Genomic DNA, 25,339 nt, shown 5'->3' on the forward strand with positions numbered 1-25,339 from the left:
GTCAACCTAAGTCTGAAATGACTTGAAAGTACACAACAACAACAACAACAACAACAACAACTATCCTATCTCATCAGCCAAAAGCAGGCCCACACTTCCCAATGAAATACTAATAAGTTTATATTTGTTAAAATTGTTCTTCACTTTAGTTATTGTATTGTTCTAAAGTGTTTTTTGTACTACAAATACGATATGTGCAGTGTGCATGGGAATTCATTCAATTTTTTTTTCAAATTATAGTCTGGCCCTCCAACAGTTTGAGGGACTATGACCTGTTTACCCCTGACCTAAATGCTTCTCTGCAGAGCTTGATTTTGCCATGATATTTGATCATAACAAACACTTCCTTGCCATGGCCCCATTTACACTGCCATACAATGCAATTCTGATCACCATCTCCCAAAGCAGTTACTCTACTCCAAACTCAAGAACGGAAAACGAAATGTTGGTGGACAGGAAAAGAGAATTAAAGATGGGCTTAAAGCCAACCTCAAAAACTGTGAACTTGGAAGCCCTGGCCCTTGGGTGCTCTAACTGGAGGTCAGCTGTGACCAGCAGTGCTGCAGAATGTGAAGAGGCACAAATGGAGGGTGAAAGGGAGAAACATGCCAAGAGGAAGGCACGTCAAGCCAACTCTGACCGAGACCACCTTCTATCTGGAAACCAATGTCCTCACTGTGGGAGAACATGCGAACTGCATTTCCTTCTATGGATTGACATGGGCTCTAAGATCTACTGGGGAGGCCCTCCTCTCGGTTTCCCCTCCATCTCAAGTCCAGTTGGTGGGGACAAGAGAAAGGGCCTTCTCAGTGGTGGCTCCCCAGCTTTGGAATGCCCTCCCTAGAGAAATTAGGTTAGCCCCCACTCTCTTTGATCAAACCCGAATGCTTATTAATCAAACCTGAAAACCTGGCTCTGCAGTAAGGCCTTCAACCCTGATTAGAATCTCATTGATAAATTTGAGTTGACTCATTTCTCTTTTATTGCATTTTATGGAATTGATACTTGAATATAGCCTATTTTATATCCAAAGCCACAGCTGTGTTTTATTGAATTTTAAAAAGGGTTCGCATGATGTTATGTAAAATTGTTTGTAAATTTACATTGTTATTGTTTTATATACTTATGTATGGTTAGTATTTTATGTGTGTTGCACTTTTGAGTGCTTTTGTGAACCGCCCCTAGTTCTCTTCAGGGGGATGGTTGTGGGATATAAAGTATTATTATTATTATTATTATTATGCATAAAGCATTTTCCTGCACAGACAAAAAAGGTTTTTCTTCATCTATACAGCTCAAAAAATGTGTAGATCTGGGTCAGAACAAATCCCCAATTATAACATTTCCCTGCATAGGAAAGAGCATTTTCTGCAAAGGAAATCATATTTCTTTCTAAAGTATTATTTTCTGCGCACAAAATGCTATTTTCTATGGAAGTCAATGACATGTGAATTTTGTCCAGAAAAAGTCATGAATTATGAATATTCTCATCAGTCCAGGAGAGTTTTTCAACAGTGAAAACAAGTCAAACATTTTAAAACAATTTTCATGGCTTAAAAAAATAATAATTCTCTCTATTTCTACTAACAAATAAAAAGAGCAGCTCAGAAAGACAGCATGGTATAGTGGGTTGATTTTTTTTATTGTGTCAGAAGCAACTTGAGAGACTGCAAGTTCCTTCTGGTGTGAGAGAATTGGCTGTCTGCAAGGATGTTGCCCAGGGGATGCCCAGATGTATTACCATCCTGTGGGAAGCTTCTCTCATGTCCCCACATGGGTAGCTGGAGCTGACAGATGGAAGCTCACCCTGTCTCACGGTTTCAAACTGCAGACCTTCAGGTCAGCAGTTCAGCTGGCACAAGCGTTTAACCCATTGCCCCACCACGGCTCCCTTGAATGATGAAGTAGGATTCTGGAAAACCAGGATTTGAACCCCAATTCAGCAATTGAAACCTACTGGATGACCTTGAGCAAGGCACGCTTGCTCAGCCTCATGAAGGCAATGGAAACCAAAAACCACTTTGAACAAATCCTGCCAAGAAACCCCTGCCTTATGATTGCCACAAATCAGACGTGATTTCCAACAAACCACCCTCCATCACCTGAAGTCCAAGGCATTGGAAATGGCAGTTCAATACAAAATATTGAAACATTTTATGCTCTGGGACAGCACTACAGAAAATATGCACACCTATGAATGTCTATTAGTAAGACTCACTTGGATGAACTGCCAGCTTTGTTCCACTGCCAAAAGTCATTTTCTCTATGCCTCCAGAATTACACAGTGAAACAGAGCCTTACACAAACTTGGCTAACATAGCTTTGTGTTTGTCAGGAGCAACTAGAGAAACTGCAAGTCACTTATAGTGTGAGAGAATTGATTGTCTGCAAGAATGTTGCCCAGGATGCCTTACCATCCTGTGGGAGCCTTCTCTGATGTCCCCGCATGAGAAGCTGGAGCTGACAGACAGGAGCTCACCTCACTCCCCAGATTTGAACCGCCGACTTTTTGGTCTACTGTCATGCCGGCACATAGGGTTTAACCCATTGCACTACCGGGAGCTCTTGATATAGCTATCAAAAGGGCTCAAATGAATAATGTTAGAAAAACAGAACAAAACTAAAACTTGAACCATCTTTCATCACAGGAATTTGTGTGCAATTTGTAGTATTTTTATTAGTGTCACCACTCCCATCCCCCAACAAACGTAAGTACAGTTGCTGTATCCTGAAACGTTTATATAAAAAAGTACCAACACATTATTTCTAGAGGTGCAAGTTAAAAATTCACAGTGAATCAATCCTATCTTGCTTACACCCAACTAATATTGTTTAGTTTCTACTCACTGACTTAATTGTGGGATTATGTAAGTAAATCCCACTGATTTAATAAACTGTCAACAGGAGTCAGGTATTGATTTCAATATGAACACTTGCTGAGAGCTAGCTCTGTTGACTTCAGTTCCATCTTCCTACAATTAGACTTCAGGTCATCCAAAGTCTGCTTTATACAAGGATAGTTTCATTCCTATAGTCTGTTCTCACACAGATCAACCAAAGGCCCTTCCACACAGCCCTATATCCCAGAACTTCAAGGCAGAAAATCCCATAGTATCTGCTTTAAACTGGTTTATCTGAGTCCACATGGCCATATATTCCAGTTTAAAGCAGATAATGTGGGATTTCCTGCCTTGATATTCTGGGATATAGGGCTGTGAGGAAGGGCCCCCAGAAATATATCCACCTCATTGGTGTTTTCTAAGCTACTATCTTTGGAGCAAGAAGATGAGGTTCCATCTACACTGTTGAATTAACGCAGTTCAAGATGACTTGAACGGCCATGGCTCCATGCTATGGAATACTAGGAGTTGGAGTTTGGCGAGGCACCAGCATTACCTGGCAGAGCAGGCTAAAGGAGTTGTAGAATTGCCACTCCTAGGACTCCATGGCCTTGAGCCATGGCTGGGAAAGTGGTATCAAAATGCATTAATTCGATGGTGCAGATGTACCCTGTGAAAATATGGTTTGTGGGTCTGAGAGAGAATTCTAAAACATTCGTACATCTTGGAAGTGACCCACAACCATATTGATATCTTGGAAGTGACCCACAACCATATTGACAACCTGGCTCTCTCATTTGGCCAGAGAGCTTCAATCTGTGCCACTCCAGAAGATTGGGATATCGTTATCCAACATGGATTGGGCTCTTAGGTCCCTATGTGATACGGGGAGGGATTCATCATGCATCTTGAACTTACTTGGTGTTACAAGCAGTCTAGTGCCATGTCCAAAGTAGACCTTACTGCTTCCACCTGTGTACCCACAGTGTTTCCTGCCTTGACAAAAACTGCACAATGTCTCAAAGAGAGATAGGAGAACATTAGTGCTTGGAGATTTTCACACATCTGCAACCTCTTACTTTATTTCACCAAAAGCAACATGTAGAAAGAAAAGTCTAGTTCTCTGAAATTGCTTTTTTGAGAATGAAGATCACAATGTGTTGTTGTAGGTTTTTTCGAGCAATATGACCATGTTCTAGAGGCATTCTCTCCTGACGTTTCGCTTGCATCTATGGCAAGCATCCTCAGAGGTTGTGAGGATGCTTGCCATAGATGCAGGCTAAACGTCAGGAGAGAATGCCTCTAGAACATGGCCATATAGCCCGAAAAAACATACAACAACCCAGTGATTCCAGCCATGAAAGCCTTCGGCAATACATTGAACATCACAATGTTTCTGGTCAGAAGCAATTGAACTAGATGTACTAGAAAACAAAAACTTTTCTTTCCATTGCTTCCATTTCTGCCAGAAATAAGGAAGTTTCTGCTATTTTTCTCCCTGCTTAAAGGAAGAGAGGGAAGAAAGAAAGAAGGAATTTGATGGCATGTACTACTTTTATATTGACAAAGGAAACTTATATGTTTTTTTTTTTCATGTCAGGAGCGACTTTAGAAACTGCAAGTCACTTCTGGTCTGAGAGAATTGGCTGTCTGCAAGGACATTGCCCAGAGGATGCCCGAATGTTTAACTATCCTGTGGGAGGCTTCTCTCATGTCCCTGCATGAGAAGCTGGAGCTGACAGAGGGAGCTCTTCTGTGCTCTCTCCGGATTCGAACCTCTGACCTGTCTGTCTTTGGTCCTGCTGGCACAAGGGTTTAACCCATTGCGCCACCGGGGTCTCGACTTACATGGTAGCTGGTATAAAATAAGAATGAAAGATTCAGCTGTATGTTTTAGTGAGCCTGATCACCATATAGCTGACATTTCCCCATGACTGTATTGCTTGCTGAACTCTGTCGTTTATGCTATGCTAGAAGTGCAACATTATGTGCTCAGGGCCGACAGCCAAAAGTTTTGTTTAGTGGTTTCATATAGGGCCAAATTCTTTTAAACAACAAACAATTTATGGATACATTCTTTGCATGTCACATAAACCTCAGATAAGGTTTACCAATATACCTTAGATACCTCTCATGCAAATTTGTCATTATTTGGATAATTCTGAAATTCTATAAAATACTGATGCTTTGAATAATCTTCATCTATCTCGATTACCTGTTTACCTTCCTGCTCAGTTTCAGGGCTCATGAGTCCCATCTGGGGAATACAGTAGAGCTCATATATCAGATCCTACCTAACATTAGGATATACATCTTTGTCCCTGATACACATCTAAAGTGGCATTTGCTTTAGCATAAACATATGTGGACATTTCACTAAGGATAGAGATAGGAAAAAAAAAAGAAGCGAGAATAAGCAACCATTGTGAAGCAGATACAGGCCAAGTTGGGTGACCCTTAAGTCTTGATCTCATTTTCTTGCCTTCTTCTTTCCCCCAAAAAGCAATTAATTCGAAATGTATCTCATACTTTACTAAATGAGACCAGGTCCAAAATTCCCACATACTTACTTGGTAAAACTTGTAGCTTTGTGCCAGACCCAAAGGTGATCTGGACGTTATTATTGCTCACAGTGACACAGCTCCTTACAAAAACCCACCAGTCCAAGGCATTCTATTGTCCAAGCAACTTGGCTTATATCTCGTCAAGACCTTAAGTGGATTATGGTCCTTGATGGATGGTGAAGGAATTCTACACTATTCGGAAAAGGCACCTTTTCCTTGCTGAGGAAAAAAAATGGTCAATAAGAGACTTATCAGTCTATTCTACATAACCCAGAGTCTGAAATTTTTCTCTTACTCTCTAGACAGTTATTGGTACCCTCTTTGCTTCTCCCATAAGCTGTGTGAGGATATGTAGTTCAGCAAGGTGCTTGGAATGGTTAAAGTTAATTGCCCATTTGCCCCTTTCATGCAGGTATTTATGCCATGAGAGATGTCAAATTCATTTTCATCAAGGGCCACATCAGTCTTTATGGTTACCTTCAAAGGGCCATTGAATCTACAGATGAAGAATCCATGGATACAGAGGGTCAGATACACACACACACACACAGATGTTGGTGCTCTTTAGTTCTTACCCAGTTATTGAACAATAACTCCCATCACTTCTGATTATCTGCCATGAGGACTGGGGATAGTGGGAATTGCAATTTAAATCACCTGTAGCTCCGAGGTTGGGGAAAGATTAAAGGACATTTTAAAGTCAAATATCATATTCACAAGTCTTGCATCTAAATCCAAACCCCACTCTCCTGATTAAACAGATCCAACTGCAGCCTTCCAGGTGCTTCTGTATCGCAACCCCCATCACCTCTAGCCATGATGACTAATGATGAGGAATACAGGAGTTGTAGTCCATCATCTGGAGGTCCACATAGAGGTCCTGATTTGAGCCACAGGCTTTTGAGTTTGACACACAAGCACTAGAGAGGTCAATCTGTTCCCAACAATAAAAGAGCTATCCGAAGTACTGAACCACAATCCCAAATTTATTTAGAATTTTGTTAATTCCTTCAAAGCAGTTTTTCTCAAACTGTGCTCCTCCAGATGCTTTGGACTTCAGCTCCCAGAAATCCCAGCCAGCTTACCAGCTGTTAGGAATTGTAGGAACTGAAGTCCAAAATATCTGGACGAGCACAGTTTGAGAAACTCTGCTTTAAAGTTCAGACTAACAGAACCGATGTAAAACCACTGTATCAATACTAAAACCACTAGTTTCCACTTGTGTATGTGTCCAAACATCATATTTCATTCCTAAGTACCTGGGTTGACTTTCAGACTTGTTCCTCTTCCAAAGGTGAGTTTGGAGCCCACATAATCTGAATTACACTGTAAAACATTCCTTTACAAAAACTACAGGTAGCTTTCCATGAGAAATTCTTTGCATCCCTTGCTTCCAAAGACCTGAAGACCTCAATGGTGGATCAGGTGGAAGATAAGATGGTACATGTTACAACGGCTGTGAAGGCTGTGAAGGCAGAAGAAGGCTGCAAACTCACGCACAGGCATCTTCCAAGAAAAATAAAACCCTAGGAAGGACATCATACTTGGACAATGAGGGATTGCCTAAGAGAGTAGCTTTTTGCATTATCTGAGGCTCACTTTGGTATCCACATAAGCAGCATATACAAATGAATGGAGAATGGATTATTTCGATTATTTAAATTAATTTTATTTTTGTGTGTGTGTAAGAGAGGAGTGACTTGAGAAACTGCAAGTCGCTTCTGGTGTGAGAGAAATGGCTGTCTGCAAGGGCATTGCCCAGGGGACACCTGGTTTTTGGGGTTTTTTTAATGTTTCACCATCCATGTGGGAGACTTCTCTCATGTCTCCACATAGGGAGCTGGAGCTGACAGAGGGAACTCAACCCACTCTCCCCGAATTTGAACCGCTGACCTGTCAGTCAGCAAGTCCTGCCAGCAAATGGGTTTAATCCATTGCGCCACTGGGGGCTCCTATTTCAAATTACCTTGATATTATTATTTTCTGGTTGAATCTAAGGCATTTGCCTCTAAAAGGTTGATTAGCTGGGTTGAGGCTAATAAAAAAAATTAATATATAAGCTCACATATACCAATTTTTAGACTAGTTTTTGGTTTTGGTTTTTTAGAATCTCTGCCAACCTTCAATGGGAAAAAAACTCAAATATTATTACAATTTTAATATATTTTTGGGTATTAAATTCATAAAGCATGGAGCATCCCAGAGCAATGGTGGATGGCCATGAAGGCTTGGCACAAATACTGTCCTCTGGAAATGTCTAAAGAAGACTTCCCACCAATATCTATAGCTACATTTAGTAGTGTACAGTTAGGATGCTTTGACCCTGGCTTCATTACAACATTGCTTCCTGGCATTAAAGCAAAAGCCTTTTATTTCTCCTTTGACTTCATAGAAGGGAAGACACCATCCAAGCACTCCTGACAGATGGTCATCTAGCCTCTGTTGAAAATCCTCCAAAGAAGGAGACTCCACCACACTCCAAATTCACATATTCCACTATTACCACCAATATTCTGCAAACACACACACAGAGCCAGCAAAAACAGAGTACGTTCTAGGATCCTACCAGGTTGTACAGTGAGCTTTGTTCCAGTTCCAAAGATGACCTTGCGATCATTGTTGTCACAGCAATACAACTCATTACAAAAACCCCCAACAGCACCACTCTTCATCCAATCAAGTAATCCATCCTAGTTTATCACTACTGTTTTTCATTCTACTTGTTTGTAATGGCAGCTGGAAGGTCAGATGGCAGTGTGGCTGCAAATGTACTCCAGGTTTTAGTCCAAAGTTTGAAGGAACTTTCCAAGGCAAGACTTTTTGAAGGTTTTGAAAACCATTTATGGAAATTTGAGCAACAGGACACCTAAAACAACATAATTTGTGACTCCAGATATTAATCATTCCACTAAGTTTTGTAGTTATATCTCAATGGTAAAATAATCTATATTTTTACTTCAATTGTTGCTTTTTTTCACTACTGTTTGAATGTTTAAAGCAACTATCCAAACTGCTGGAACTATTTCCAAACTCAGACCTGGAGCAGACTCACTGTCCTACAGAAACTGGGAATATAATTAAAGAAACTATTTCTGGTGTCAAACCCATCCTCAGAATGGAATCACACCCTGTACTATTCCTTTAAAGTTTGGACTAAAGCCCGGAGTGTTTTGAAAACCATTTATGGAAATTTGAGCAATAAGACACCTAACAACATAATAATTTGTGGCTTTAGTTGGATCTTAATGGTAAAATAATCTATATTTTGATTTCAATTGTTGCTTTTTTTACTACAGTTTGAATCCGGGGCTCACAGTTCTTTAGTGTTAGTTACTTATAGTTTAGTGTTTTAGTTAACATTTATTGTTTTAGGTTAGTTTTAGTCATCATAATATATACGTGTGTGTCTCCATATATGTGCGTGCGTGTGTTCTTTTTCTCTCTCTAGGTTTTTTGTTCTCTTTACTTCAGTCGGGAATGACACTGTTTGTGTTCAAATAAATAAATAAATAAAATATTAAAAGGAACTATCCAAAGTACTGAAACTGTTTTGGTGACAGACTAAAAATTTCAAACTCAGACCTGGAGCAAACTCACTGTCCAATGGACACTGGAAATATAATTAAAGAAGTTATAGCTGGTGTCAAACCCATCCCCAGAATGGATTTCACACCCTGGACCATTCCTTTAAAGATTGGACTAAAATCCAGTGTGGCTTCATAGCCTCACAGATATGGGAGCCATCGCCCTCCATTGCCCTACACCTGCATGACTTTAACCCAATATGAATGCTGATTTAGAGCAATCACGGTCTTACCTCCCCCCATCATGTTGCTAATTAAAAGTAATAAGCATAGAGAATCATAAATTAGCCAGTGTAGTGTAGTGGTTTGAGCACTGGACTACGACTCAGGAGCACAATTCAAAGTGCTGGTCTTGACCTATAAAACCCTATACGGCACCGGCCCAGCCTACCTGTCTGAACGTATCTCCTTCTACATCCCGCCTAGGAATTTAAGATCTTCTGGAGGGGCCCTGCTCTCGGCCCTGCCTTTGTCAGAAACGAGATTGGCGGGGACGAGGGACAGAACCTTCTCAGTGGTGGCCCCCCGCCTGTGGAATTCATTCCCCGGGGAAATAAGATCATCGTCATCCCTCCTCTCTTTCAGAAGGAAATTAAAAACATGGATATGGGACCAGGCCTTTGGGTAATCTGGCAGACTGTCAAAGGACAATGACGACTAAAGCTTTGGAAACGGACTATGATAAGTGGAATGAATTTATTAATTATGGACTTGGCAAAACGATGGCCACCAGGCTGGCTTTTTATTGTATTTTTATTGTATTAATGTAATGTTTTAATTGTTATAATTATTGTTACTATGTATTTATTGTGCGAATTGTAGGCATCAACATATGCTGGTTGGAAGCTGCCCTGAGTCCCCCTTAGGGGGTTGAGAAGGGCGGGGTAGAAGTATCCGAAATAACATTAAATAAATAAATAAATTAGGGTTCAAATCAACTCTTGGCCATTGAAACTCATTTTGTGACCAGGGCAAGTTGCACATTCTCAGCCTCAGGGGAAGGCAGAAGCAATTTCTCTCTGAACTAGTCTAACTAAAATAACCCTGTAATAGGTTTGCCTTACGGGAGCAACAAGTCAGAAATGGAGGCCCACAACAATAAAAAGGTACCAAATATGTTCCACCTACTTACTTGGTAGCACAGTAAGCCTCGAACCAGAACCAATGGTGGGTGCATTGAAGTTATTTCCCACAGCAAGAGAGTCCATTACAAAAACCCACCAACTCCATATCAGTCACTTATGGGACCACTTGAAACAACCATCAACCAACAATATTTTTAAAAATACGAATACCAGCACTGACCACCCTCCTCCTACGATAAGCTCTGTTTAGAGAATTCAGTCCCTCTCCCTTCTTACCAAATCTCACTTCCAGCTTGGTTCCAGATCCAAATATCATCTTCGCACCTTCCCTGTTCCCACAGCAGGAAATGCCTTTACAAAAACATAGCCCAGGCATTCTGCAAGTGGGCCAGAGTGATTGGTGTTAACCAGTTACATATTATTGTCATCACCGTAAACCACCGTAAACCACCGCCTCCTCCTGAGAAAAATGTATAATATCACAAAGGACTACCATCTCACTTGCCCCATAGGAAACCTGCTACAAAACAGGAGCTTCTTTGTTGAGTTCCAGGTCAAGAGAAGCAAATGGCGGAAACAGAAGAACAGCCTGCCTCAGGGAAGCGTGCTTGCCCCATCCATGTTCAACATCTACACAAATGACCAGCCACTACCAAAAGAGACAGAAAGCTTCATCTATGCTGATGATAGTGTCATCACCGCTCAAGCAGGGAGCTTTGAGATGGTTGAACAGAAGCTCTCCAAAGCTCTAGGTGCTCTTACTGCCTATTACAGGGAAAACCAGCTGATCCCTAATCCATTTAAAACACAGACATGTGCCTTTCACCTTAAGAACAGACAAGCATCACGAGCTCTGAGGATCACCTGGGAAGGAATCCCACTGGAGCATTGCAGCACACCCAAATACCTGGGAGTCACTCTGGACTGTGCTCTGACCTACAAGAAGCACTGCCTGAACATCAAGCAAAAAGGGGGGCTAGAAACAATATCATATGAAAGCTGACTGGCACAACTTGGGGATCACAACCAGACACAGTGAAGACATCTGCCCTTGCGCTATGCTACTCTGATGCTGAGTATGCATGCCCAGTGTGGAACACATCTCACAACGCTAAATCAGTGGATGTGGCTCTTAATGAGACATGCCGCATTATCATGGGGTGTCTGCGGCCTACACCACTGGAGAAATTACACCGTCTAGCCGGTATCGCACCACCTGACATCCGCCGGGAAGTAGCAACCAATAGTGAAAGGACCAAGGCAGTGACATCTCCAGCCCATCCCTTGTTTGGGTATCAGCCAGCACATCAATGACTTAAATCAAGAAATAGTTTTCTAAGATCTACAGAGACACTCGCTGGAACACCCCAGCAAGCGAAAGTCCAAAAGTGGCAGGTTCAAACACAGAACCTCAATCAATGACTGATACCAAATGAGAGACTCCCTCCTGGGCACACAGAAAACTGGGCAACTTGGAAGGCACTGAACAGACTGCACTCTGGCACCACAAGATGCAGAGCCAACCTTAAGAAATGGGGCTACAAAGTGGAATCCACGACATGCGAGTGTGGAGAAGAGCAAACCACTGACCACCTGCTGCTATGCAACCTGAGCCTTGCTACATGCACAATGGAGGAACTTCTTATGGTAACACCAGAGGCACTCCAAGTGGCCAGGTACTGGTCAAAGGACATTTAATCAACTACCATGCTTGCAAATTCTGTGTTTTGTCTGTCTGTTTGTTTGTTTGTTTGTTTTTGGTAAAAATGTAATACAATTGTCTGGTTGCTGATGACACAATAAATAAAATAAATAAAAATATCATCACCTAATTACATTTCTTCCTAATATGGAATTGTATAGCTATATTGTCAGTGGTTTAAGTTTTAATGGGCTTGCTACTGTGGATTCCACTAAGACTTTGGAGATATGAGTTTGAATTGCCATTTAGCTACAACCCACTGGGCAACCTTAGACGTGCCGCATACTCTTAGCCTCAGAGGATGATAAAGGCAAACCTCTCTGAACAAAGTATGCAAAGAACACCTTATGAGAGTTTCATCTTAGGGTTGCTAAATGTCAGAAATACTTTGAAGGCAAACAATTACAATCTTTACTCTTACTTTCAGGACTATCTTTGAGGTTCCAAATGACAGTGGAATTGATTACACTTCAGAACTACAGTGCTTTAATTTTCTTCAAATTGTCAAGCCCATGAAATCCTATACTCTGTAGTTTCATAAAGTATTTAGAATTCTTCTAGAAATCTCCAAGGCAAACTACAAATTCTAGCATCCAGTGTGTTGCTGTTGCTGTTATTTCTTACCTGCCTCTTTTTATGGCTCAAGGTGGGGCACAACATAGTTAAGCACACATCACAAAACATTCAGTAAAATACACATATTAATATACACAGAGCAAAGATTAATATACAGTCAAAACAAGGTGTGATTTCAAAATTCATTGTTAAAAATTGACTAGGCAGTTAAAGTAGTGTCAAATTGTTTATGCGAAAGTGAGCAAAAAGAGACCCAATACTTTGTGTGTTTCAGGAACGACTTGAGAAACTGCAAGTTGCTTCTGGTGTGAGAGAATTGGCCATCTGCAAGGATGTTGCCCAAGGGACGCCCGGATGTTTGATGTATTATCATCCTTCTGGGAAGCTTCTCTCATGCCCTGCATGGGGAGCTGGAACCAATAGAAGGAGCTCGACCCGCTCTCCCTGAATTTGAACTGCTGAACTATTGGTCAGCAGTCCTGCTGGCACAAAGGTTTAACCCACTGTGCCCCCGAGGCTTCTAGACCCAATTTATTCTCAGGCTTACTTGGTGAGACTTACAGTTGCATTCCATTTCCCAAACGAAGTGTGAGAGTATTTGCCGAGTTGACACACAGTGAAAGAGACCTCTACATAAACTACCACCTGCAGAAGCTTTTTGATTTTGCATAACAATACAAACTTCCTCGATTCATGTGTAGCTATTGGAATTGTATATGTAGGAGCCCCGGGTATCCACTAAAATTTGGTTCCAATGGAAACCAAAACCTGTAGATGCCCAAGTCCCCTTATATACAGTGGTATTTATTATTTACTTATTTATTTATTTATAACATTTTTACCCTGCCCTTGTCAACCCCTGGGGGGACCCAGGGCGGCTTACAATTGGCAACAATTCAATGCCGCTTCATAAAATATAAATATCAATATAACAATTAAAAACATGAACATTAAAATAAAAATTTAAACAGTATACTTACAATCCATTTAGCTATTGCCAGTCTGGTGGCGCAGTGGGTTAAACCCCTGTGCCAGCAGGACTGAAGACTGACAGGTCACAGGTTGAAATCTGGGGAGAGCGCGGATGAGCTCCCTCTATAAGCTACAGCTCCTCATGCGGGGACATGAGAGAAGCCTCCCACAAGGATGGTAAAACATCAAAACATCCGGGCATCCCCTGGGCAACGTCCTTGCAGATGGCCAATTCTCTCACACCAGAACCGACTTGCAGTTTCTCAAGTCGCTCCTGACACGACAAAAAAAAAGGTCTGGTGGCTATTTATCTAGTCATATACTAATGATTACTCCGCTTCACTTATCCAATTCCACTGCCAAGCCATAGTCAAATATTATCCATTGTCCTTTAACCTGAATGCCCAAAGGCTAGGTCCCACAAGGTGAGGAGGGATGATGATGATCTAATTTCCCCGGGAAGCGAATTCCACAGGCGGGGGGCTACCACCGAGAAGGCCCTGTCCCTCGTCCCCGCCAAACGTGTCTGAAACAAAGGCAGGGCCGAGAGCAGGGCCTTCCCAGAGGATCTTAAGCTCCGAGATGGGACGTAGAAGGAGATACGTTCAGACAGGTAAGCTGGACCAGAACCGTATAGTAAAATGATGCCCCTTATATAAAATGTCAAAATCAAACAATGTCTCATTTCCAAAAATAAATTGTGAGCTGCCATGAAACATCAATTAATTGTTCTCTGCCATGTTACATGAAGTAAAGTAAAGGTTTCCCCTTGACATTAAGTCTAGTCGTGTCCAACTCTTGAGGGGTGGTGCTCATCTCCATTTCTAAGCCGAAGAGTCGGCATTGTCTGTAAACGACTCCAAGATCATGTGGCCAGCATGATTGCATGGAGCACCGTTATCTTCCCACCAAAGCAGTACCTATTGATCTGCTCACATTTGCATGTTTTCAAACTGCTACACTGACAGAAGCTGGGGCTGACAGCAGGAGCTCACCCCACTCCCCAAATTTAAACAGTTTAGCAGCTCAGCGGTTTAACCCATTGTAAACAAAAATTAAGAATGATCACTCTGTCATGTCCTGTTGCAGTTTTTTATATCTTTTCTTGACTAAAGTTTTTTCTCAGCTTCATAACTTCCTTAATATCTAATTATAACACTTTGGTACCACTTAGTTGCCATGGCTTGATTGCTACTCAAATTAGTGGTTCATGGACCGATGCTATTCTATATTAGTGAGCAGAAAATTTCCAGTAAATGGTGCTGATCACTGGCAAACTGGGTGAAAAGGATTAACTCCCCACGGAGAGAAAGGCAGGATATAAACAACAACAACAACAACAACAGCTGTTGGTCTGATGTATCAAATAGCTTAAAGAGCACTATTATCTAGGACAGGCATGGGCAAACTTTGACCCTTCTGGTGTTTTGGACTTCAACTCCCACAATTCCTAACAGCCTCGGGCCCTTTCCTCCCCCCTAGCTGCTTAAACCTGAGGCCGTTAGGAATTGTGGGAGTTGATGTCCAAAACACTTGGAGGGCTGAAGTTTGCCCATGCCTGATCTAGGATGTTGTAATTTCATGATGCAATACAGTTTTTGTTAGATTATTTCAAATACCCTAAAGGTAAAGGTAGTCCCCTGACATTAAGTCCAGTCATGTCTGACTCTGGGGTGTGGTGCTCATCTCCATTTCTAAGCCAAAGAGCCAGCGTTGTCCGTAGACACCTCCAAGGTCATGTGGCCGGCATGATTGCATGGAGCGCCGTTACCTTCCCGCCGGAGCGGTACCTATTGATCTACTCACATTTGCATGTTTTCGAACTGCTAGGTTGGCAGAAGCTAGGGCTGACAGCGGAAGCTCACGCCGCTCCCCGGAATCGAACCTGCAACCTTTCGGTCAACAAGCTCAGCAGCTCAGTGCTTTAACCCACTGCGCCACCGGGGGCTCCTTCAAATACCCTAGAAAACTACAAATCTCACATTTCTGCAGGACAGAGCAATGGCAGTTAAACTGGAATCAGTGCTATAATTCTGTTGTGCAAAACAGACTTTCCACCCCATAGATTCATTCTTTCTAATCATATCACTATGTTTCTGCACTAAAGGGAAACATACCCTGCTTTCTATTGCCCATACATGACTGTTTTTTGTCCCTTTCCAAACCTCATTATCGTTTTCAGACTCATTTCTCATTCCACAATACATAAAAGACAAAGAAGGACGTTCGCTTCATATTACATACCTGGTTGGACTATTAAATTAGCCCCCTTTCCAAAATGTAGTCTGTAGCTGGAACTTGTTAGGAGCACAGTCCTCAAACACTTTACAAAAACCATCCTTAGTCATCCTGAGCCACAAGCAATCGTGGTTTTAACTAACTGAAACCCATTGATTCCAAAATCACTATGAGACCATGTGAAAGTAAACTCCAATGAACTATAAGGACTCATATTACCTTGGGTTCGAAATCTGGCTCTAATATAGGGAGAACACTCCAGTAAAAGTTAATTTCACACTATCCCATTCATAGTAATAGCAAATACCCTCCTTTTTTGCTCTTACTGTCAGGTCCTAACTTCTATCTGGACAAGAGTGTACTTTTTTCCTAAAGCAGTTGTGTACTTGTTTATTATGTATATAAAATACTTATTTCTTATTGTGTCAGCTATTTGAGAAACTGCAAGTCGCTTCTGATGTGAGAGAATTGCCTGTCTGCAGGGATGTTGCCCATGGGACGCCCGGATGTTTTACCACCGGGATTGTGGCGCAGCTGGCTGAGTGTCAGCTGCATTAAGACCAAAGGTCATGAGTTCGAAGCCAGCCCGGGTTGTAGTGGGCTTCCAACCAATTGTGTAGCCTGTTGTCGACCTTTGCAACCCGAAAGACAGTTGCATCTGTCAAGTAGGAAAATTAGGTACCACCTTGTGTGGGGAGGCTAAATTAACTAATTTACAAGGCCATAAAAAAGACTCCAGCAAAGCATGCGGGGAATGCGGAAGTATTTCATCGGTGTCGCAGATGGACGATGAAAGTGACAGCTCCCCTGGTGGCCAGAAAAGGTTAAATAGCCTCTGTGTATGTCTGTATACGTTGTATGTCAAATTGGCATTGAATGTTTGCCATATATGTGTACACTGTAATCCGCCCTGAGTCCCCTGTGGGGTGAGAAGGGCGGAATATAAATACTGTAAATAAATAATAAATAAATATAGGAGGCTTCTCTCATGTACCCGCATGGGAAGCTGGAGCTTACAGACAGGAACTCACCCTGTCTCACGGATTTGAACCGCCAACCTTCAAGTCAGCAATTTAGTCAACACACCGGTTTAACCCATTTCACCACCACGGCTCCTATATAAATACTTACAATGGAATGGAATGAGATTTAGGGTACATCTCAGTTGTAGAAATAAAATTCGACACCACTTTAACTTCTTCTTCTTTTTGTTGTGTCAGGAGAGACTTGAGAGACTGCAAGTCGCTTCTGGTGTGAGAGAATTGGCCGTCTGCAAGGACGTTGCCCAGGGGACGCCCAGATGATTTGATGTTTTTATCATCCTTTTGGGAGGCTTCTCTCATGTCCCCACATGAGGAGCTGGAGCTGATAGAGGGAGCTCATCCGCCTCTCCCCAGATTTGAACCTGCAACCTGTCAGTCTTCAGTCCTGGCGGCACAGGGGTTTAACCCATTGCGCCACCGGGGACTCTTTAACTGTCACTTTAACTGCCATGGCTCAATGCAATAGAATAATGGGAGTTGTGGTTTTACAAGAACTCTAGTCTTCTCTGCCAATCACAAATTATAAATCCCTGCATTCCATTGTATTGAATGATTGCAATTAAAATGGTCACATTCCTTTAATTCTATAGTGTAGATGCACCCTTGGTTGAGCTTCAAGTTGGCCAACTGATTCTAATGAGACGAATAAGTAATATCAGCCATGTACTCTAAATTCTGGATACAGTCCTATAAAATTTATCATAATGGTATCCATATTGACACAAAACCCAACATCTACCAAGCTGCTTGGTATAATGTCAGATTGTCCCACATTCCCACCACAAATGTTTCCCTTGGAATATGTAAAATGGATAATATATTCTGGAAGTCTTACTTGAATGATACATGTTATAACACAGGCATGGGCTTAAGCAGCTGAGGGGGGGGGGGAAGGAAAGGGTCCGAGGCTGTTAGGAATTGTGGGAGTTGAAGTCCAAAACACGTGGAGGGCCCAAGTTTGCCCATGCCTGGTGTAGATGCACTCTTAGTGTTGCTTTATCAGGATAGAGCTTTTTAAAGGGAATTATAGCAAAAGAATATGAAGCTTATGAAGACTTACCTTCATTCTTGCTGACTGCCATCATGTTAGCTTCAACTTAAATGCATGAAAAATCTCCAAGTCCCCTTATCCTCAACAGCCCTGCTCAAAGCCATGGCCATCCATCCATCCATGATGCTGTCTTTCTATTTCCAGCTGCCTTATACCTTATATAAAGCACGAATGTCTCTTCTAGTGAGTCTTGTCTTCTCATGATATGGACAAAGTGTAGTCATTTGGGCTTGATTTGCTCTAGGACCCGTAGATTTTTTGTTATGTATTGAATTGGAAAGGATTCCCAAATTTCTCTTAGCCTGTCTCAACTATCTCCTTGTCTTTTTTTTTATGTTCATCCATAGCTGAAACATTTGTTAAAATATTAAGTAGTAGTTCCAACATATCTGTAGAATTTCATCTGTAGGACCTCAGTCTGATCAACTCTGTTGTAAATGCTTCTTCTTGCTTCTGTTGCTGTCAAGTTTTTGGTAGGCTTCCCTTCCAGTCCATCCCACTGTGTCACTCACAGCACAAAAATAGACAGCTGAATCATTCAGTTGGATGGCTCTTTTCTCCAAGTTGTAAGTCTTATTTTTCCTATCATGCTTGGCTTCAAAACCTTGATGGGACTGTTCACTGAAATTCCCATTTCCTATATCACTCAGAAGGAGCCTGGGACGTTCACCAAGAGGCTGAATATACCAGAATGGACTTGCTCGGTAATCAGAAGACATTTCATAGTGGCAGTGGATTGAGATGTGGCCTCCTTGGGTAACAGTCACAATTCCATCCATTTGGTCAACTGAGCCACCAACTCTCCCTTCTGCAGAGAAAGTAATGGCATTAAAATTCTATAAGAAAAATAGATCTGGAAGATAAAAAGGTGTCTTCTTTTTCTGCAGCTGCAATTCAAATCTAAACTATATTTACTTCAGAAAACACATCCCACCACAGTTTGGAAATAACTAGTTGCTTGTAATCAAACATAATCTGTGAGCTCAGTTGAGGGAAGGTGCCTCATTCCAAAATAACAAAAATGGAACACTTCTTAAGATTGCAACTAATTTATGCAATAAGCAAAGCATTAAATACATAGTTATGGTAACCAAAATAGACTTGACTTCATTGTTTTTATGGTATAACTCTAATTCTGATTTAATTACAGGACATGTGTGACCATATGGCTGAGGGTTGGTTTGTATCATAAGCCAGAAGAGTCCAAATTCTGATTATTCTAATTATTTTACTCAAAGACAATATTTGTAGGAGAATTTTAAAACAGAAGAATGCAGATTTTAAGAACTGTGAATTTACTATTGCAACTATACAAACTATATTCGTGGGACTTGGCATTTTATTGCAACTAATTGCTTTTAAAAATAACATTTCAACATTAAATTATCTTTTTATCTGGTATCAACCTCATCCACAAGTATACACAGATACAAAATAAGGAGCTTAGAGATATGTTTGGCCAATAAAAATGATATAAAATGATATTATACACACACATCGCAAGCTATGAGAATTTCTCATGAAGCCCCCTCCTGAAAACACAATGGAGGAATCAATTGACCATTACTTACTGAAGACTGATATTAATAATAAAACCAATGCCCAAGGAGAAACCATCTTCCTTCATTAAGAAGTGGTAAGAACCAAGAAGTAACTTGGAAAGGAACGGAATAAATATTATTCTCCAAAGAGCTTCTGAACTTTGAGTTCCACCTGGATGATATCGAGCTCTCTTTCTCACCATGGAAGATAACTCAAAAGGCAATTTTAAAACAGAGAAAGGGTAACCAGAGGATGTGGTTGGCAGCCAGGATGCCAGCATGGTCTATCTAAAAGTGTCCCATTTTTAATCAAGTTGTTGGAACTAGGTCACCATATGAGCTGAGCTGGCTCCTCATCTCCACCTGGCATATGAAAGCCACTTGGCAGGCACTTAGATGAAGATCCTAAGTGTCTGCATTATGTTTCACAGAACTTTGTCAAACTATCATTAAGAGTGGATCTCTCTTAATCTCTCTCTCTTCTAATTATAGGGTTGGGATATAGAACTTCATGTTGTTCTTGGAGATCTAGTTGATGTGGCAACTCCATATACATCTTTCTTGACCATAAAAGATGGTACTGCAGGGGTGAAGATGTGGCCCTCCAGAAATGAAGGAGAATTCAAGAGTTACAGCACAGTAACATTTAGAGTATGTCCCTGCCATACTCTCTTGTGGTGCACCAGAATGGTGACATACACAGAGCTGGAAGGAAAGGATAATTCCTATAGTACAATGCCTATAGTCCTCTAGGCAGCACTAACCATGTTGTTGCAGGAGTTGAGTCTTTGCAAATCCAAAAGGAACATCTCTGGGATCTGGACATGCTTGAATCAGGACTGCATCCTTTCTTATTCCTTCACTGGGCATGTTAGAGACATCCAGGACTTCCACTGAAGTGAACTCTGGCTCTGAGGAAACAATTTCAGCCACTCCTCCTTCAGGTTTCTGTGTGAGTCCTCCCACGTTTCCCACCACTGTGTGGCTCACAGCACAATAATGGTTGGCTGCATTTTCTATCACAACATCACAGGTAGACTTGCTGCCTTCATCAATTGTCATATTCAACCAACTTTTCTTCTCAAAATCAGAATAACCAAAGGTCTGTGCCATAACTTTCCTTGTACTTCTTAGGAAGGGAATCCATGGTTGCAGATTATATTCTGCACTATTCCTCCAAAAGAGATGGATATTTGGATATTATTTCCAGTTATTTCTCTACTTGGAACAAAGCATCCCATTACATTGCTTCTTTTGCTGTTTTCTGCCCAAGTCTGCTCTTTCATTGTGAACCACACCATTTCTCCAGATACTTCCCCACTCCTTTTCTCCTTTTTGTTCAGTGTCTTACCTGTTAATCATTATCCATGTATCCCTTCATTTCTTTCTCCTTGTGTTTCTCTTCTAACTCCTCCTTTCTTCAGGTCCATGTCATAACTTTGTACAAAGATGCACAATTGTTACGTTGACTTCAATTAACTATAATCAACAAGACAAAGCATTATTGTGAATAGGAATCATACATGTAGCAAGCACAGTAAAATAGATTTCTGGCATATCTCATTCTAGTACTACTTTTGCTTCTGAGATTTAATGGTACTGCTAGTAGATGTCATCCTAGAACTCTTCCTTCCAAGAAGTAGTAGTGGTGCTGATTATAGGAGACAATGGCAATACTGCAATTGCTCCAGGTTTTAGGTCAAACGTAAATGGAATTGAGGCTATATTACATCTAGAGTTTCATACCTTATTTTACAATTTGGGCTAAAACCCAGATGGTATGAAACGAAAGTCAACAGCTGTATTAAGTAGATAGTCATTTCTATCAGTCAATAGAAGAAAGCTAATGGTGAAAAAAAAATGACTAAATGAGAAAATGGTTGACCGGCACCCACTTCCTTGTGATCAGGAGTCAAGATGTTCTAAAGATGGTCACACTTACATGAGAAAAATAGTCCAAACTTTTGCTTCACTAAACAAAGGTACATTTTCACATCTCCTTGGAGATCCAGCTAGAGGTGATTCCTCCTCCTATGGCTTTCGAAAGCAGAAGAGAAGCAAAGGTTGTCTCCTTCTCAATGTGAACAAGAGGTCTATGGTTTCTTCTTGTCTTTTTTTTCTTGGTTTCCTTTCAAGTCAGAAGGTGAAATTTTTTTGGTTAGCTCTTCGCATGGTTAGAAAGGGGAACCATTACCTTAAATCAAAATTTCCTGACATTGCAGAAGGAACTGTGTAGGAGATTCTGTTGGACACTAGAGTATAAAACAAAGGACAAATACTACTGATTTTAGATTATGGCCTGTCTTCGGAACAGAATTCGGCTGATATAAGAAACCAAAGCTGAAATTGCTATTCAGCTATGAAACAAACTGGGTGGTTTTTCACCAACCTCACATTTTTTGCCACCGATCATTCGTAATAAATTTTGGCTGAAATCCTTTTGTTTAGTTCCAACTAGAGTAGACCTATTGCATTAATCATTGAACTGTGAGTTAACACACACGTAAATACAATTAACTCACTGGGTCTACCCTATTCAGGACTAAGAATAGAATTTGGACCCAAGAGAAAGGAGCTTCAAAAGGCAATTTGCATTTATTTAAATTGCTTCATTTTCATTCCGTCTGCATTGCCTAAAAACAGGGAGAAGCCTAATTTGGTTGTAAAGACACATTGAGTTTTCAGTGGTTTCCCTGGCTCTATTTTAATGCAAATTAATGGCTTGTATGAATTAAAGGTTTGCATTCATTCAGATTGTTTTGTATTCATTTAGTATTGCCTTCAAACAGGGAGACTGTAAAGACATGCTTGGTTTTTAAATGGTGCCTTGACTCGGGCTTTGCTTTTCATGTCTCAGCATCATTCACACTTGCATGCCAAGGGAATGGCAACCTTCTCTGAACCATGGACAATGCCACAGATGTGTGTGAACTGCCAAAAGGCCACACACACATCCATGGCATTGCCCAAAGTCCACTTTTGGACTGCAAAAGTGATGTTTTTCGACATTAAACAGCAAGGGAAGGGAACAAGTTTTCTAAAGGGGAATTGCAGTTCCTAAAGCTTGTTGTGATGCGGGAGTCAGCTGCATTAAAATCTCTACTGACCAAAAGGTCACTAGTTGGAAGCCAGCCTGGGTCGGAGTAAGCTCCCAACCATTTGCCTAGCTTGCTGTTGACCTTTGGGGCCCGAAAGACATTTGCATCTGTCAAGTCGGACATTTAGGTACTGTTTTTGCGGAGAGGTTAATTTAACTAATTTACGACACCATAAAACTCTCCAGCGGTGTGCAAAAGAATGAGGAAGTACTCCATCGCTATCACAAGGGGATGGTGAAGTGACAGCTCCCCTGGTGGCATACCCTTAAGAAGCTGGAAAGTTAAATAGCCTCTGTGTGTCTGTCTATATATGTTGTGTGTCTATGGGATTGAATGTTTGCCATGGATATGTGCATTGTGATCCGTCCTGAGTCCCCTGAGCGGTGAGAATGGCAGAATATAAATAATGTAAATAAATAATAAATAAAGTAGTAACTCACGTTTTGCAGCCATTAAAAAGATACTCTAGGTGTGCATTTATATCACAAAATGAATGCAGATTGGCCTCACTTTAACTGAAATGGTTCAATACTATAGAATCATTGTCATTGGCCTTAGGGCTTTCCATTGACACTCTGCAATCATTGCCTTGTAAGAAAATCTACTGAAACGCAGAACAGTCCTCCTGGGAGGTAAGTGATGGTAGACCACAGGATGTGGTTAGCGACCAGGAGGTTTCATGAGCTAAATAAAACAGTCTTTCCTATTTGAATTTCCATCAAAAAAAGGATGAGTTTAAGATTGCCACCTTGTGCCTGAATGTCTCAATAGCAAGAAGAAACAGCTTGGGCTACTAGATGTGAGAACAGGCCTGGGCAAACTTCAGCTCTCCAGGTGTTTTGGACTTCAATTCCCACCATTCCTAACAGTCAATCACGGCAGCATTAGAACCATCATACAGTTGGAAGCGACCACAAGAGCTATCTAGTCCAACCTCATTCTGTCATGCAAGAATACACAATCAAAGCCCTCCCGACAGATGGCCATCCTGACTCTATTGAAAAATAATACCATCAGCCTATGTGATTTTTGAAAACCCTATCTAGACAAGACAATATATTTTCCTGGCTGAGCAGAATGTAATGCCACTAGAAAAGAGAAAAAACCCAACAGAAAAACTGACAAAACACAGACAATCTAGCTCAAAGAGATTCCTCCTGGACTAGCAGCAGAGACTACTGAAGGCCATAATGGCAGAGACAGCTCTCTGGTTCTGGGCACCATAACCTGTTGAGATTAATTTCACAATTCAGCAGCACATCAGTTGCACAACTTCAGCGCTTTCCAGTAACTTCTTCCTGCACAGTATTTTCTGTCAACTGCTCCCACAGCCTGCAGTCACTCTGGAACCTTTTACAGACACTGGAGCACATGCCTGGCCATTGTCAGTTTTACCATTGTCTTTCCCCCAGTCTAGATGATATTACAAACTTACCACAGCATACAGTTATATCTTGTCTTAGCAGACAGGTTCTTTTAATTACATATAGCCTTCGGCAAACAGCATCACAGCACAAGGAGAGAGTATACACTCTACATGACTTCCTTATATACAATTCTATACAATTACACATAGCAATCTCTGATTGGTTCCCAACTCATTAACTTAACTCAGACCCAGGATTACATCATTCACAATCACCAGGACTAGGCCAGAACACATTCCCCAAATGATTCCCTATATACAGTTAATGCATGACTCTGCATTTCCAATAGAAGCCTATTAGCAGTGCATGACTCAGTTATATTACATTACAATACATTGTAAAACCTGACAGAATAAGAGGTATAGGAAGTATAACAGAATTTCCTGTGTAGACTTGGATCTCATTTTCAAGATTTCTGCCTATGTACATACTGTATTTCTTTGATTCTAAGACCACCTCAATTTATTTATTATTTATTATTTATTTACTGTATTTGTATACCGCCTTTCTCAGCCAATTGGCGACTCAAGGCGGTTTCCAACATATCAGTATACATAAAACATAATAGATAAAAAACATTAACAGTATAAGATATCACAAAAACAATAAAAGCAACATCATCTGCGTCTCATTATTCTCAAGCATTATCCAATTCCATTGTCAGGTCATTCGATTTCCTATATTAGCTACTCTGTATTTGTAAATGCTTGCTCAAATAGCCACGTTTTAACTTGCCTCTGAAATGTCAAGACGGAGAGAGCAAATCTGATTTCCCTAGGGAGGGTGTTCTGAGGGGCCACCACTGAGAAGGCCCTGTCGCTCGTCCCTGCCAAACGTGCTTGTGACAAAGGCAGGACTGAGAGCAGGGCCTCCCCAGATGATCTTAAAGTCCTCAGTGGTTCGTTTTAAGATGTACACTAATTTCAATATTACCAACAGGGGAAAAACTTTATTTATATGAGTAAAACACACTCACAATTTTAAGACACATCCCATTTTTTAAAATTCTTATATGGGGGGGGGGTGCATCTTAGATTCGGAAAAAAAAATAAGTATACAAGTATTCCAAAATCTGGGGGAAAATATAATTCTGGTCCAAAATGTTTAAAAAATGCCAAAGGCCCAAAATTCTCCTTGTTTTCTTAGGCTTGAATGGGTTTCTTCCCTCTACATCCTGCCTCATAGGTTTTCCTGTAAAGCTAAAATTGGATTACTATCCTGTGGCTTTTCATAAGAGGAAGGAGCCGGAGTACCAGTTTGCATTGCCATCTTGTGGTCAGAAAAATAAAAACAAGAAAAACGTGATCTAATGCAGATTATGTATCCTTTATCTGAAATGTTTGGGACTTTAGATATTATTTGCATATCTGTACATAATGAGATATCTTGGAAACGGGACCCCAATCTAAACACCAAATTCATTTTTCATATATACCTTCTACACATAGCCTGAAAGTAATTTTATACACAATAATTTAGTCATTTTTGCACATGAAACAAAATTAGTATATAATGAACCATCAGAAAGCAAAGTACTATTTTAGTGGGTTGCTGTAGATTTTTTCAGGCTATATGGCAATGGTCTAGAGGCATTCACTCCTGACGTTTCGCCTGCATC

At 41.0% G+C, this 25,339-nt stretch overlaps 1 protein-coding gene across 1 annotated transcript in view; it reads right to left on the reverse strand.

The window, feature by feature from the left end:
• Positions 1–25,339, reverse strand: part of LOC132779216 (T cell receptor alpha chain MC.7.G5-like) — a 100,713-nt gene that overhangs the window by 63,124 nt on the left and 12,250 nt on the right. Inside the window, exons 4-5 of the mRNA XM_067469570.1 lie at positions 18,164–18,463; positions 14,319–14,322 (exon numbers count right to left, since the gene is read on the reverse strand). Of these exons, the coding sequence (XP_067325671.1) occupies positions 14,319–14,322; positions 18,164–18,463 (304 nt within the window). The remainder of the gene's footprint in view (positions 1–14,318; positions 14,323–18,163; positions 18,464–25,339) is intronic.

This window comes from Anolis sagrei, chromosome 6, assembly GCF_037176765.1.
Source record: "Anolis sagrei isolate rAnoSag1 chromosome 6, rAnoSag1.mat, whole genome shotgun sequence".
NCBI lineage: Eukaryota > Metazoa > Chordata > Lepidosauria > Squamata > Dactyloidae > Anolis > Anolis sagrei.